At 34.9% G+C, this 16754-nt stretch overlaps 3 protein-coding genes across 3 annotated transcripts; 1 reads left to right on the forward strand and 2 right to left on the reverse strand.

Moving 5' to 3' along the window:
- The first annotated feature begins 2870 nt into the window (after nucleotides 1-2870).
- On the forward strand, nucleotides 2871-4939 carry LOC122587590. Its single transcript, XM_043759768.1, has 2 exons — nucleotides 2871-2978; nucleotides 4442-4939. The coding sequence occupies exons 1-2, from the start codon at nucleotides 2871-2873 to the stop codon at nucleotides 4937-4939; spliced, it is 606 nt and encodes a 201-aa protein (XP_043615703.1).
- Nucleotides 4940-10749: 5810 nt separating this feature from the next.
- On the reverse strand, nucleotides 10750-11658 carry LOC122587591 (metalloendoproteinase 2-MMP-like). Its single transcript, XM_043759769.1, has one exon. It carries the CDS (start codon nucleotides 11656-11658, stop codon nucleotides 10750-10752), a length of 909 nt encoding a protein of 302 aa, XP_043615704.1.
- Nucleotides 11659-13239: 1581 nt separating this feature from the next.
- Nucleotides 13240-14304, reverse strand: LOC122589182 (zinc finger AN1 domain-containing stress-associated protein 12). Its single transcript, XM_043761432.1, has 2 exons — nucleotides 14069-14304; nucleotides 13240-13819 (listed from the first exon to the last, which is right to left on the reverse strand). The coding sequence occupies exons 1-2, from the start codon at nucleotides 14171-14173 to the stop codon at nucleotides 13340-13342; spliced, it is 585 nt and encodes a 194-aa protein (XP_043617367.1). The 5' UTR covers nucleotides 14174-14304; the 3' UTR covers nucleotides 13240-13339.
- Nucleotides 14305-16754: the final 2450 nt, after the last annotated feature.

The raw sequence follows: 16754 nt of genomic DNA on the forward strand, positions 1-16754 counted from the left end.
AGAAAAAACACTTAAAGAACTAATCCCCCAAAACACACCCAACACACTGAAACAATCAAGAACTAGTGGGATTTGAACCCTGATGGATTTCCCCAAAGTCAAAGACCTTACCAATGAATCACCAACCCTATGTTCATCTTTTCTCTTTATCTTGAATTGATTTATCAGCACTTTGATAAAATACCAAATTTGATGCATCACTATTCATCAAAACTAACTACGAGTATATAACTTACTAAATAAAATGTTATCTTTATATGTTCATGTTTTCTCTTTATCTTGAATTGATTTATCAACACCTTGATCATTAATACCAAATTTGATGCATCACTATTCATCAAAACTTATGAGTTTATAACTCTTTTAATTTCTAAATACTCAAAATAAAAATTATAAGTTAGTAAATAAAATACATTATTAAAACAATGTTAAATCTCGATAAATAAAGTACAAATCCGAACTTACTCGATTTGATAGAGTGCATTCGCTTATGACCAGGCTCTCATGGGGATACCCTAACAATAATACTTTAATAAACATTTATTTATTTTTTTTGAAAAGTAAATTTTATTCATCACTCGCCAACTCCCAAAATTAAGGAGTGGCTAACAATATACATCGACTATTTACACATTTACATCAAACGAAACCCAATCTTGCCAACTAAGTGAATAACATCTAGACTTATTCTTGTACCATAGGTAACTCGTAGTCATGATATCTTGGATAATTTCCTCCACTTTTACCGGTTTACCTTCAAATTTCTTCTCATTCCTCGCCTTCCACAAGCACCAACACGTGACAAATACCACGCCTTTAAACACTTTCCTTGTTCTTCTGCCTAGTCCACGTTCTTGCTAATATCAAAGATATCTTTTATAGAGAAAAAGAAAAGAGGGTTAACCTTACACCACATGCTAATTCTATACCATATATCCATCGCCACCCAGCACGAGCACAACAAATGCTCGATGGATTCGTCTGCCTCTTGACACAAACCACATGCTAAGCTTCCATATTGACACTTCCTTTCTTTAAAAGCAAGTAAGGTTGGAACCCGATTAATCGAAACTCTCCACATGAATACATTACACTTCTTCATCACCCATTTCGACCACTTGAACACAAAATTATTATTTTGAATAGCCTCACTTCTAAGAAATTCTTTCACTCCTTTGACAGAGAATTCCAAATCTTTACTTCCTAACCATTTCCATCTATCTCTTTGTTAATTCAACACAATGCCATCGAGCAAATTTTTTAGACTCTCCCATTCATCCCTTTCATCCAAAGATTGAGGGGCTCGGCTCCACGACTAATCAGACCCTAACACCAAGCTATTGCCACCAAATCTCTCTTTCACCAAACATTTTTTCTTCCTTTCAAACTTGAACAAGTGAGGGAAAACCAGTTTTAGAGGTCTCTCACTTGTCCAAATGTCAAGCCAGAACCTAATATTATCACCCGATCCACATATACCTTTAAAGCACCTTCCCAAATATTTATCACCAACCTTCACTTTATTTATGCAGCCCACGATCGCCTTCCATACCCCCGACACCCCACTGTTTATAGGCATAGGCTCCCAACACCTCCTAGTTTCATGAATCGAATCAATGACCCTCTTCCATAGAGCTTCTTGTTCATTCCTATAACGCCATAGCCATTTAGACAGTAGGGCAATGTTTATATCTTTCAACTTGGACAACCCCAACCCACCAGACGAAATAGGTAAAGTAACCCTCTCCCATGATACCCAATGAATTTTCTTGTTGTTACTCGACCCACTCCATAAAAATTTTCTAATAATCGCCTCCAACCCATTCACAACTTTTTCAAGAACTTTAAACAAAGAAAAGTAATAAGAAGGAATACTTTCCATCACTGATTTGATCAAAGTAATCCTCCCTGCCATCGATAGACTCCTCGCTTTCCATATAGCAAGTCTTGATTTGAAAATATTGAACAGGAAGTCCCAATTGGAAATTCTATTCATATTCCCACCTATTCTAATACTAAGGTGGTCGAAAAGAAGAGAGCCACGCTTACAATGAACTATTTCCGCCATCCTACTCACCTCAATGTCCTCCACCCCCACCCCGATTAAACTAGACTTGCTCAAATTGATTTTCAAGCCCGAAATAATATAGAAAACTCTTAAAAGATGAGTAATCTTCTTTAAATTTTCCTTACTCCAAACCCCCACAAACGTACAGTCATCTGCATAAAGTAAATGGGAAAGAGTTGGACCTTGATTAGGAAGTTGCAACCCACAAATCGCTCCAGCTTCGCAGGCTTTGGTCATGAGCCTCGACAGAACCTCCATCACCAATAAGAAAAGGAAGGGGGATAAGGGGTCTCCTTGTCTCATCCCTTTGTGACACTGGAACTCGAAGGTGGGTGCCCCGTTTACCAACACTGATGCCCTAGCAGAGGAGAGGATACCATAAATCCAGTTGCACCACCTGTTAGGAAAACCTAGGTTTTCCATAGTGTGAATGAGAAAGCCCCAATTTACATTATCATAAGCCTTGTTAAAATCCACCTTCATAATAAAAATCTTTTTCTTTTCTTTCCTAGCCCATGAAACGGCCTCATTCAATATTAGAGGCCCGTCCAATATTAGTCTATCACTCAGAAGTGGGTGCCCCGTTTACCAACACCGATGCCCTAGCAGAGGAGAGGATACCATAAATCCAGTTGCACCACCTGTTAGGAAAACCTAGGTTTTCCATAGTGTGAATGAGAAAGCCCCAATTTACATTATCATAAGCCTTGTTAAAATCCACCTTCATAATAAAAATCTTTTTGGTTCGTTTAAAAAAAAAGAACCAATAAACTTTTTATATAACTAGATTTATGCCCGCACAATGCGACGGCAGTGGGGTAATGATAGCGGAGGTGGCGGTGATGACGGTGGTGGGGGTGGCAGTGAAGACGACAGTGATGATGGTGATGGGGCAACGATGGTCGTGAATGTAAAAGGTAATTGATGTTAAAGGTAGTATTGTAGTTATTTTAAGTGTTTGGGAATCTATACTGTAAATTATTTCATTAAAGGTATTATATGTATATTAGATTGAGATGTTTAAATTAGTGAATAAAGAAAAAAAATATTTTTGGTTTTTCAAAGACAGAAAGTTTGAGGATAAAAATGGATGATTTGTTTTATTAGATAATATAGATGTATTAACTTGATGTGTAATTTCGAGTCTTAAAGTTTATAACGCGAATCACCTAGCGACTGACTATTACACATTTGCGGGACCCGTTCATAAACAATATAGTTAACTTGGTAAATACGATATTGAACACAAAGACTATTGTTAGAGAAGCTGTTCAAATAATGCAATTCAAAGTAATTGAGGGTTGTGACCGTGTTGTCACTTTGCTTTGGAAAGTTAGTTAGTAGAAATAGAATCAAGTTAGTAATTTCGAATAGTGAATCGAAAAGAGTTTTTGTTTTAAACAGAAGAATTGAAAGTGATCTACTTCGAATCCACTCGAAAACAGTTTAGGTTGCACATATCTTGCACTAAAAAATAAAGGTTATGTCGTGGCCTCATTTACATTTTCTTAATAAAATTAATAACTAGGAATTTAACACATTAAGTCATATTTTATGTTTCTTTTTAACTTAATAAAAAATAACTATAAATCACCTATTTATTACTTAATACATAAAGTATTATTTATCAATTTAGTTTTTTTTTCACAAAAATTATTTGTTAGTTCAGTCTAACAAAAATTATTTAACAACGCTTAGACCTTCGTTTTACACCAATATGTTTCTTTACAAACACCCTTGTTTCCTTGACATTTAATTGGGATATAACTTTGCCCCTTCTATAGGACTCAAACATTTATTTGTAAAAATCATTTAAATGTCTTTCTCATGTCTCAAACTCAAGACCTATAACATGTAAAGTTGGTGCTCAATCACTGGGTTATAATGGTAAGTACAAACACGTGTTATTAATTGCCTAATAACCAAGTAGTTTTTCTAATGCAACTAAATAAGAAAAAAAAATTTCATTTCTTTTCTTCTTATTTGATTCCATCCTACAAAACACTCTTGTTAAGTAATATCTTAGTCAACTTTAAAAGAAAAAAAAAGTTCTTAGTTAAAAGTGCTAAATATGTTTTATTTTTACTTTTATTTATTAAAAAAAACCCTAAAATTTGAAAATGAAGAAATCCCAATTTTTCGGGTTTTTCGGGTATGCTTGGTAGCATAGATTGCATGCATTGGGGGTGGAGGAACTGTCCGGTGGCATGGCAAGGGCAGTACACGCGAGGCGACAAGGGGCATCCCACAATCATGCTTGAAGCGGTTGCTTCCGATGATTTGTGGATCTGGCATGCTTACTTTGGCCCTGCTGGTTCGAACAACGACATCAATGTCTTCAACGAATCAGATTTGTTCGACGATTTGCTTTAGGAAAGGGCTCCTAAAGTAGAGTTTTCGGTGAATGGCCACCGGTTTGTAAAGGGATATTACCTGGCAGATGGTATTTATCCTGAATGGGCCACTCTTATCAAGTCTTTCAAGTGCCCGATGGAGCCGAAAACCACCAAGTTCAAGAGATACCAAGAAGCTGCAAGGAAGGATGTCGAGCGAGCATTTGGGGTTCTTCAAGGTCGTTGGCAGATTGTTGAGCAACAAGCCCGGGCCTACAGTGTGAACAAGATAAAACGTATCATGTTATGTTGTGTGATTCTGCACAACATGATCGTTGAAGATAACGGGGGCGCAATTACAGAGTTTGAAAAAGAGTTGATAGTTAACACTGTCCTCCCAACTCGCACGTGGTCTGAAAGGTGTTCAACGCAGCTTCGTATGTACGGGGAGTTGCGCGATAGAAGGACTCACCATGAACTCCGCAATGCTTTGGTTGAACATGTTTGGAACCTCCCGGAACACGGCCGTCAACGTTGATGTCAATTTTTTTTTTCTTATAATAATGTGATTTTTTCACAATTTATGTTTAAGTTTTTAAATAAATGTAATGTGTTTTATGTTTTTTATAAGTGTTGCAATTTGTTTTTCTAATAATAAAATGTGTTTTATTTATAATAGATTGTGTTTGTTTAATTTTGTGAAAAATATAAAATGAAATAATATAATAATGGATGAATAGTGTTAGAAGTGGGTTAGAAGTAGGGGTTATAAGGAAGGGGTGTTCTTGGTGTGTCTAGAAGTGATAAATAGTGTTAGAAGTGGGTTAAAAGCGATTCCTTATAAGTATAGGCCTTGCAAATAAGAATGTCTAGTAAGTATATATATATATGTACACAAAGGGGTGAGTTAGATTATGGACTCCTTATTTTAGAGACTGTTAGGGACTCGATCTAGACCGTCCATTTTCATCAGATCTAATCACCACCGATCATCTCCGGCGAGACTTACACATGTGTAAGTACAACTTACACGTGTGTAAGTTAAATAAAAATTATGATTCGGAGCAGGCTTTGTCCTTAAGGATATTGATATGTTCATTTATATATAAATTCTCATATCGTTTCTAAGTCGTTTTAAGCTTAATTATGTGCAAATTACATGTATATTCGATGCTTTGATGGTATTGTTAGTGATTGCAAGTTTAGAACAGGTAAAATGGTTAGAAACGGCTTTCGGATGATTAAAAGATGCATTAGGATGGTTTGTGGACGTGTACGAGTGAAGACGGAATAAAAATTACAAGTTTTGGCTGAAAACAGAGCTGGTGCGTCGCACCTGGAAGGCTGGTGCGGAGCATATTTTGATCAGGGAGTTGGAAGATGTGAGAAAACAGGGAGGTGCGGTGCACCAACCCTGTGGTGCGTAGCATATCGGGCAGAGATAAAATTGGAAACACGGCCAGGTGCGCCGCACCTGTAGGTCGGTTTATGAAGACTTTTGCGAAACACTATAAATACAAGACCAAAACCCTCCCATTCGATACACATTCACTTCCAGTCGATTTTAGGGTTCTTTGAGGCAATCTTCAGCAGCTTTTTCGTCTACCAAGATCTAAGGGTTGCTCGTGAGTTTCAAGGCAATCAAACGTCGATTTTCTTAGCTTTTCATTCTCTTTCGCACTTTGGTACAAGATGTTACTCTTTCTTTTACTATTTGTAACTTATTTATGATTATGTCTAACTAAATAACTTCATCATCCACTAAGATGAAGTGACACATTGAATAATGGTTGCATAATCTTTTGAATTCAAGTTGATTGTTAAACGTTTTGTTGTAATCTTAATGTTTTGAGTTCTTGTGCTCTTATCTACTGTTTTGTTGATAATGTATGAATGATTTAGAGGTATCTAAGTTTAGGAGTACACTGTTCTAGTTAATTGGGTACAATTAATAGGTGTTGACTTGTGGTAACAAGACAATAAACGACAATATATAATAGAATTCAAAGTGTTAACGGTTTGGTAAAATCGATAGACAAGATTTTTTACAATAACAATACAAATTCGTCAAGGTCTTGATAGTGAAGGTGGTCACCAGAACTTAGGGGTCGAAAGATTGGTTAATGGGTCGGATAGGGTAATAAGCTAGGTGTACAACTAGTGAGTTCTTTGTCTAACCTCATTATAAAATCAACAAGTTGAATTGGTTTGAACATAGATGCAACCTAAATAATGTGTGTCATGGAGTCGAAGTGGATGATCTTTTAATTCTATTTGATAATAAGACAATTCTCTTTTCGATAAATTCTTCGGAATTTCTAACTCTTTCAATAAACTAACTTTTCAATACAAAAATCAAGATGACGTGGTGTCTTTAAAAACCACACTCTTTTTAGCTACTTAAAACTCGCTAGCTCTTTGTAGTCTCTATGGAACGAACCTGGACTTACTTTAGTCTATTTTGCATACGGACGGGTCCACTGCCCGATTGTGTGTGGTATTTGATTCAGAGTATTTCTAGTATTTAAATTTAACTCGAATTTCACACATCAATATTCATAAACCAAAGCTGGTGGGGAGATAGATCATTGAGGGTGATAGGTCATAGTGTGATAGGTAATAGAGGGTGATAGTTCATAAGGGGTCACCGGTTATGGGTGATCTACTTAAAAAAAATTGTACTTGCCGGAGATGGTCACCGTCGGTGGAGGATCACGGTGGTGGTCGGAAGTGATTATGGTGGTAGTGGTGGTGGTGGCCGGAGAAGTAGGTAGAAGGAGTCCCTAAAATAAAGAGTCCCTAATTTAACTTTTTCTTATATACAAAATATGCAAATTTAGTTCACTTATTAACATATGTATTATATTTTTGTTTATTAAACATCAATTTTTCTATTTGTCTACATCTTTTGTTATACACATTTTTATGCATATTATTTAAATATTTGGTTTTTTTTTTATGTTTGAAATATACTTGGAAGAGTTTTGTGAGTTTTAAGTCTTAATATGGGATGTCAAGACGTAGGCAAATCTTATCTCTACTTAAGTGGAGAGACTACTTTCACTTTCTACCTAAATGGTAAAAAAGGTCTTTCTTGCATGGTATGATAATTGAACTCATAATCTTTGTCTCCAAAAAACAAGATAAATACCATTAATCCAAACCATGCTATAATATGTCTTCATCGATATGGCCCAATGCAAAATTAAAATTGTACAACTAAAATTTGTTATACAAGTTCGTAGTTACAACTTGTTAAACTTTCTATTATTAAAAAAATACAATACGTAACTTGTTAAACAATCACATGTTATTAATTGCCTAATAACCTGTAGTTTTTCTAATGCAACTAAATAAGAGATGTTTTTCTCATTTCTTTTCTTCTGGTTCGATTCCATCATATAAAACACTCATGTCAAGCAAATTATCATGTACCACTTTTAAGTTAAAATCGTGCAAGCGAAGCCGGGAAACAGACCGCAGCGCAACGACTAGGACTCGTGTCGGAAGACTTTTGAGCGCGAGCTACCACTTATGCAGCGACAAGGACCCGTAACTCTCGAAGGGGCCACCAACCATCGAAATCAATGTAAAAAACCCTTTTTTACTTTACTCAATGGATAGCGCTTATTCTTTTTCAATAACAACATAAGAAATGGGGGAGAAAGAAAGAGATCCTGAAGTACAAAACTCAATGAATATCCTAGTAAAAATGCTAAATAAGTTTTATTTTTACTTTTATTAAAAAAAAAAAGGAAAAAAAAGCTAAAATTTGAAAATGAAGAAATCCCAATTTCTTGTCATACCAAGTTCAGTCTACCATCATCACACCATGTATCGAATCTCCGGTTTGTTCCGATTCCGGTCAAATGGTTTTCGTCACCACTCCTCCGTTGCTCTACCAATTTCCGGCGATCAGAATCCCAATAATTTCATAGTCGATTACCTCATCAACACTTTCCTCTTCTCCAAACAAGACGCCATTTCCATCTCTTCCAGAGGTAACTTTCCTCATCCCAAATCCACTTCTAACTATGAATCAGTTGTTAAAAATTTCAAGATTTACCAGATCAAAGATATCATCTTTTATGCTCCACATATCCTAACTTGCAGACCTCACCAAACCCTATATTTAGGTGCGGGTTACATACCCAGATTATTCCCGGGCTTGATATTTTAAAAAGATTAGGGGGAGGTAGTAATGAAAATGTGATTCAAGCTGTTAAGAGTTTTAGGTGGACTAATTCTTTGATAAATCGGATTTCGACGAATGCTTCGATATTTCAAAACGTAGGTTTGTTTGATGAGAATAAGCATTTACATTTGGTGTTGTTAAACACCGATAAGCTTAAAAGAATATATGCAAATGTTACTTTATTAAGACGGTATGGTGTACCGGATGTGAAAATTTCAAGGCTGTTGCGCGACCATTCTAAGCGTATGCAGAAAGAACCAGAATTGTTTAAAAGTAAGATGGAATATGTCGAACGTAAATTGGGGATTTCTCGTCGTGAACCAAATTTTGTTCATGGGTTAGTTGTGGTTATGTATCGTCGTGACTCTGAAATAGAGGAGAAGAAACAAGTGTTTAGAAGTTTTGGTTGGTCTGATAACGAAATAGCGTCTATGATTAGGTCTCAACCTTACTGTTTTACTAAGTCGGTAACTACACTTACGGATAAGTTAAACTTCTTCATGATAGAGTTAGGTTATACCCCTTCGTATTTGATTGGTTGCGCGTCTTCTATGACATTGAGTTTAGAGAAACGGGTAAAACCAAGGTATGAGATTTATAAAATCTTGAAAGAGAAGGAGTTGTTGGAAGAACCAGTGGCACTCATAACGTTTTTGAAATATGCTGAGCTACAGTTTCTTGGTTTCCTGAAGAGTTTTGAGAATCATGTACCCAATTTATGTTAAACGTACATGAATAGTGTCATGACTAAATAAGTCCATGTATTATGATTGCTTATATTATGTCCAAAAGCAGATATAGACTACACGATTGGTCCGGGTTTAGCAGTATTCAAGTGACTGGAGTTGGATCTGCAGCATCAAATTACTTGGTTTGTTGCCTGCTTCACATTGGTAGAGCATTGACTTACCACTATGCAAAGTGCATCATGTAAAATGATATATTTAGGAACAACGATGGAGTTAAGGCTTTTTGCTAGCTTTAAGATTAAAATCAGTTTTCCTATTACTAGTTTTGTTACTTATTTAGAGCCTTTTGTTGATATATTGAAATCCAGGATAGATCTATTCATCTTGTGACTCCTGAAGTTGTAACCCCTTTTCATGAAATTGAAACAACTTTCATTCCTTCTCATGAAATTGAAACAATTTTCATTCCTGGATGTCCTCTAACATTGTGGCATTTTCTTTTGGAATTGTTTGCTTTCTGCCTTCTGATAATTTTTGAGTTTATAGATAGAATGAAGAAATTGTTGCCTACTTGTTTGGTTTCCTTGCAATGTACCCAATTTGTGTTTACTGATTAGTCTTTTTACCTACTGATGGATCATCCTTTTATCCGTGCATTTATCTGTATTACACCTGTACAACTTATTGAATCGATGGAGTTCGTGAAGTGTTCGTTGATATGCTTACGATGTCTTGAGTTGATATAAATATATGGATGTTTGGATGTTCATTTCAGAATAATCACCATGATCGATGTTATAAGATTTCAATATTTGATTAGATATGGAGTAATTAGTTTATACCAGTAGCTAAGACAAGTTGCTAGTTGTTTGTTGTAATTTCAAGGTATTAGACATACACCACTTTTAAAAGTGATATAATATAAAGAAAAATCTTGTGTAAACGTATTGAAAACACTCCAACAGATATCTGTTTGCATAAATTTTATAAGTATATAATTGTATCTTTTTTGAGCCTCAAATGCGTGTTGCCGGTTCATGGAGCTGGTTTGTCTATGAAACCCGGTGATGGGGTCATGTTTGTACCCTCAGCAGCACGAATGTTGTGAAATTCCATCAGATGTGCCACTCTAATACAGGGATATGGTTTATGGGAACACTATATTAATAGATCAAGATGCATAGGAACAACAGTTGGTACTTTCAGAAATTTTGTTCTTTATAAAGCTAGAAAATGCTATTAGAAGTTGCCAAGGAACTTTTACAACTTAACAGTGCATAAATAGACTCAAAATAAAAACTATTTTACTACTGCTTGGCAAGCAATTCATAGATATTGACTGGCCCTGATTATAAAAAAAAAAGTTCTGCTTCCACACATGCCCGTGACCCGGCTCTTAGTAACTGCACAGGGTCACGCAGGTGACATGAATGACCCGAGAACCATTTAGTGCCCGAAAACCTTCTAAGGCCCATTCATAAGCCCATACAAAGCCTTCAGCCCTAAAATATCATCTAAAGCCAATCCTTTTACAGACCCATCATAAATTATACTCCACATTATGGCATTTTCATCTTTGCTATGGTCTAATCCAAGCAGATGTCCTATTTCATGAAGAGCCACTGTCTCCAAATCAAGTGTTGAAGGAACGGGTCCAGGCCCAACAGACCAATTCTCATCTGCATCATAATGAAATCTTCCGTCTGTTGGCGCATAAGCATGTGCTATTATACCATAAGGCCCATCAAAAGCTTGCCCATCTCCATGCTCCCCTCTTTCAAGCCCGATCTTTAAATCTGCACCCGTGATTTCTTCAACTCTAGTAAATGTGAAGTATCCAGAAGAAGCCAAAGCCCAGGTGTCGAAAGCACGAATGACAGGAGGTATATATTCATTTGGAAAGCTTAGGTTGAATGCATACGTGAGGTTGGTTTTACCCGCAGGCCATCTAAAAAAGCCAGGAAAGAGTTTATAATGAGACACGGTATGTAAAAAATTTGTGTTAGGTTGGTTATATCTGATATCACGCTGTCCACAACGAGGCAAGAGCATTTGTGAAACCGTGGGCTTATCTAGTTTTCCCGTTGGGTTCAAACGGTAAAAGTTTTGATAACGTTTGAGAGCAGCCTCAAGGTCTTCATCAAAGTAGTAGTTTTCGGGACTCATGTTGTAAGGGAACTTTTTGTAATTTAGATAACCGAATCGGGCTAGGTATAATTTGAGGTCATGGAGGGCTGGTGCAATGCTACCTTTTTCATAATCTTGAAGGTTTTTGATGAAGTAAAAAGGTGATGAATTTAGATGATGACCAAAAATTGGCAGAACAGAAAACAATGAGATTAACAAAAAGGATAAAAAAGCAATGAAAGCCATTAGTATAATTTAGTAGAGTGTTGTGGTAAGAAGTTGAAAGTTACTGGGACTTTTTATAGCAATGGCAATGGGGGTATTGGTCGTTGATTTCGCCCTCCATTAACTTTGGATATTCAATCAATTACATACGTAGTATATATTATCTTGTCTAAAATTATTCGAGTAGTATATCAAAATGGTCTCAATTTGTATTTATTGTTTTTGTGCGTTTTAACTTTTGCCATTATGAAGAAAATTATAGCTAACTAAATTAGTGGATCAGATATGTTACAAATTTAAACAGATTTTAAAATTCAAATGGTTTAGAGTGTTAGAGCTCGTTCAACTGGATTAATTAGCGCTACATATATTTATAGAAAAATGCTATATTGCTATGATTATAAACCATAATTTAAAAACAGAATTTCCGCAAATCAAATCACGTGATTGTTTTGTTTCTTTTTAATGATTATACCAACTCAAATATTATGTATGTTTGTAAACATCTTTTTTCAAAGGGAAATAAGACTAATAATCAAAACCTATGTTACAATTTTTTTGGGGGGATAAAGAACTTTTAACCGGGTTAGTATAAAATCTATCTATGACATTTATATATCCCTTTAAAGGTGATGCATCCAATCCTAAAATTTAGTTAATAAAAAGTTTCGTTTTCATATTTAACATTTACATAACAATAATTATAACAAATTATCTTAATACTATCCGGTTGCTTAAACTTGTTTATGTAGTATGACAAGAAGATTCTTAAAAGGGATAAATATTTGTGAATATAACTAATTATGCATCGTATGTATTTATGTATATATGACAACTATATAAGATGTCATTTGTAAGTTTTTGATTGATCGAATACATAAAATAAATAATATTTGAAACTTTATTATTATAATGAACGCAATTAGTTTTTCTTTCACGTTATAAACATTAATTCATAATTAGTATACTTTTATCCCTTTTTAAAAGAAAAACAAATTCCCAAGGTTTCCGAAACTCCCAATCAATTCATCCACAAATAAAACAGTAGTTTTCGAACTAAATAGAATATCCCAATTCCAATATCCCAATATAAACCGTAGTTTTCGAACCAAATAGAATTTCTCAATCTCAATATATATCTTCTTTATAAATAAGTCTAACATTTCTATACTTATGTCTATTTATCAAGTTTTATTAACATTCACTAGATTGATGCTCACGCAATGCAGCGGCAGTAATGGCAACGGTGATGGTGTGGTTATTAACGTAAAAATAATTTCATTGTGGTCAGACATGTGATGAATTGTTACGGTGGGGATATCAAAGGGGGAGGAGGGGAATGAATTTTGAGTTAGAGTTTTTGCTATGTGTTTCTACATAAGGGAGAGATAAAGGTTGAATTTTTTTAAAGGCATTTTAGTCACTATCTATAAAACAGAAATAAGGATGTATTAAGATGGAAAGTAAATGTGTTATTTCAGGTTCTTAAAATTAAGAAGAAAAAAAAGGTAGTTTGTTTTATAAAGGAATATAGATATGAACATCTTTTATAATTGATCGTATAAAAGATGTAAATCACACGCAACCAAAATCCCAAATCAATAAGCAACTAAACACACCCCTTATTTACGTCTTTTAAAGCGCATTGAATTACAATTAATTCATAACAATCTTGTTCAAAACACAAACATGCTCAACAATCTTAATAAGCTTTGATAGATGTAGAAGGCTTAGAAGCCAATTTAGACCCATTACTCTTCTTTGTACAATCTTGCCCGTTTCTCGACGCCAAAGCAACCAAAAACGGCCCGATTCTACCACCGGCACGAGCAGCAGCAGCCACGGCCGGCGTACTAGTACTTTTACACGCATGATCCGATTGAAACCTATGTTTCAAACAAAACTTGCTTTGGCAAGACTTGCAAGTACTTGTATTTGAAAAGGTAAGGATCTCTTTACATCGTCTAACCCCACAAGTCGGTTTCTTCTTCTTTTTTGGATCACAATCTCCAGATTTTTCGTGTTTCGATATAAGTAAATTCATCTCGGCTTCTCCACCTGTGCTGTTTCGTGGAATCTCGATTGACATTGAGCAAGTTTCGCATACGAGTACTTTTCTACTGTTATGGTCCGAGTTTGTACATTCGTGTGACTTGTATGATCTATGTTCCACACAAAAAACCTACAATATATAAATATCAAAAGATTAATTAAACCATTAAAAGAGGTTCATTTTAAAAGTTCGAGGTTTTTAAGCTCCTAAAAACCCAAAAAGCCCTTTACCAAAGGGACCCTTAATAATACAATAACAACCATCCAACAATAAAACTTCCACAATTGCTAGGACATGTATTAAAAAATTTATATAATTATGCCAATGAGCTTTTTATTTAATTACGGGAACTATAAAAAGTTATGTATAGATATATACCTTGTGACAACCATCACACTTGAATGGAAGAAAATCAAGTTGTTTGCAATCAGAAAGCTGACAGTGTTGGCCTAAATCAGGAAAAGCTTCTGTTCCTCCTCCCATGATGACAATTTTTTTTTTTATCTTAAGATAGAATTAAATTTTGCAGGATGAAATAGATGACGATAATAATTTTGTTAGCTAAATTTGTGTTGGAATTTTTTTGGGGGAAGTCGTATATATAGATACACAGATATAGTTTTATTATGGGTTGGCTTGGGGCGTAAGACATGAATCATATATGTGTAGGTACGTGTTTGACCGAAAGCTTCTAGGTGGTTCTTTCGATCTTAGGTGGATAAGTAGTGTGGGACCGACACGTTAACGAGATAACGCGCTGTGGTGTTTTTTGGGCTTTAAGTTGAATTAAATGGTATGGGCCTCTGGGGTAGGCTTGACTAGTTGGATTGGGAGTAAATAAAGAAAATTTATATGTATGTAATGTAGCTAGTAAATATCTGAACATGATCCAAAATGCATAACGAGCCCAGCCCATTAAAATATATGTTATGATTTGCTCATTTGAATATTTGACCAAGCAAAAAGCCAAAAATCATGTTTTTCTTTTTGGTTTATGAAGCATTGGGTGTGCATTTTTTTTGTTTATAAAAATACCCATTGAGTCATAAGGAATGAATTAAACTTGTAATTACTTCTTAGAATCATAATTATAGTGCAAATGTACCGACAGTATGAACAAACCAATGCATAATGAAACACCAAACCACTAATCCACCTCACAAATATAGTGATGAGACTCGAATCCAAATAGAAAAAAAAAAAAAAAAAAAGTAATGGAGGGAACTCCATCATATAAAAAAAAAAAGAAAAGTAATGGAGGGAACTCTAGCCCTGGTATCATAATTGGATACCCATCGACTCATCACGTATGGGTCATATGATGCCGGTACAATACCTCCATCTTAACCCCCACATGATCCCGGGCACCCCTAAGGATGGAACACGCGTATTTAAACTTCACATGTGGGTCTAGGCTTCATTGGTAACGGGTACTTTAAAAGAATTATTTTTTTGTATCAAACGGCGATCGAACCTAGAACCTTAAGATCATCAACTAAGTCTTACCATTAGGCTAACTTCTTGTTGGTCCCATCATATCAATATATAAAGTATTTTATGTTCTTTTAACCAAGTTGGAAACTTACTAATTGGTTATATATATAGGGTAGAGATCCGGAGAGAAGATCCGTTTTTAAATTTTTTTTAGCTTGTTTTCTTGATTTTTTTTTTCTTTTTTTCACCTTTTTCATCCTTTTTTTCTTTAACTAACTCAATCCATAAAAAAATATATAAAATAAAAAAATTTTCAACCCGAGTTAGTGGGTTATACATGTAAGGGTAGGGTACGGTACGGGTTTCGCCCTTAAGGATATTAATAAGGGGTAGTTGGTGGGAGTGATAGGTCGTAGAGGGTGATAGGTAATAGGGGGTGATCGGTGATGGGGTGATCTACCTAACGGGCTTCGTCCTTCGCCATCATGGCTCCGCCATAAATTGAGAGGCTTCGCTTATAGTTTACAGGCTACCCCCTTTGGAATAAAAATTTTTTAAAATTTTTTAGAATTTTTCTATGGAATTAATAAATTAAAGAGAGAATGAAAAAAATAAAAAAAGTTAAAAAAAAAAACAAACTAAAAAAAATAAAAAACGAACCTTCTCTCCTTAAGGTTCCTTCTCATTTGATCCCTATATATATATATGGTAACACTCCGGTGAGAACACTTTTAAAATAAGAACGGTGACAACACTTAAAAACATCATGTTGATGCATTAAAAGTCCATAAAACTAACATAGTGCTTAACTAATTATCATTATTTAAGTGTTTAACAACACATTGATCCGTCAAAATTGAAAAAATTACGTTTTTTGTTTTGTGCATCCATCTTAGATGCATATTCATCAAAATGATGCATCCAATAAAAAACGTGATTTTTTCGATTTTGACAGATCAATGTGTTGTTAAACACTTAAATAATAATAATAATTAGTTAAGCACTATGTTAGTTTTATGGACTTTTAATGCATCAACATGATGTTTTTAAGTGTTCTCACCGTTCTTATTTTAAAAGTGTTCTGACCGGAGTGTTACCATATATATATATATATATAACATATTATCCATTATCATACATATATATGGGTAAAAGACTAAAGACAAATGAACCCATCCCAATACTTGATATATATGAAGTTCATCTGATTTAAGTTTAGCCCTCACACGTTCATTTGGGTAGCTTACAAAGTTACAATAGAACTTAAAACTAGGGGTGTTCATCAAACCGTCAAAACCGGATTAAACCGGGGTATTTGGATTGGTTTGGTCGGATTGAGTTGTTAAAGCCTGGTCTGACGTTTTAATTTTTGAAAAACCGGGTTCCTTGGTTCGGTTACGGTTTGAGCAAAACGTAAACCGTCAAAAACCGGACTCGACCAAAAGATATATATGTACATATATAATATATTACTTCACATATTTATCAAATTTTACCGAAGATATTTGATGTGACTAATTTATACCCATTACCCACATCGTTATTGGCCATTTTAATATATGTTTTTAGTCGTTTTTGTATGCATCTGACGCGTTTATGGTGTTTGTTAGTGTTTACAGGCTCTAAACAG

The sequence above is a fragment of the Erigeron canadensis genome, chromosome 2 (assembly GCF_010389155.1).
Source record: "Erigeron canadensis isolate Cc75 chromosome 2, C_canadensis_v1, whole genome shotgun sequence".
Classification (NCBI taxonomy): Eukaryota; Viridiplantae; Streptophyta; class Magnoliopsida; order Asterales; family Asteraceae; genus Erigeron; species Erigeron canadensis.

Bases quoted from the DNA above. Each gene is read 5' to 3' on its own strand.
- LOC122587590 (XM_043759768.1), top strand. From the start codon at position 2,871: ATGCGACGGCAGTGGGGTAATGATAGCGGAGGTGGCGGTGATGACGGT. The intron at 2,979-4,441 runs GTAAAAGGTAAT...GATTTGCTTTAG, and splicing joins GGGCAACGATGGTCGTGAAT to GAAAGGGCTCCTAAAGTAGA.
- LOC122587591 (XM_043759769.1), bottom strand. From the start codon at position 11,658: ATGGCTTTCATTGCTTTTTTATCCTTTTTGTTAATCTCATTGTTTTCT.
- LOC122589182 (XM_043761432.1), bottom strand. From the start codon at position 14,173: ATGGGAGGAGGAACAGAAGCTTTTCCTGATTTAGGCCAACACTGTCAG. The intron at 13,820-14,068 runs GTATATATCTAT...TATATATTGTAG, and splicing joins AGTGTGATGGTTGTCACAAG to GTTTTTTGTGTGGAACATAG.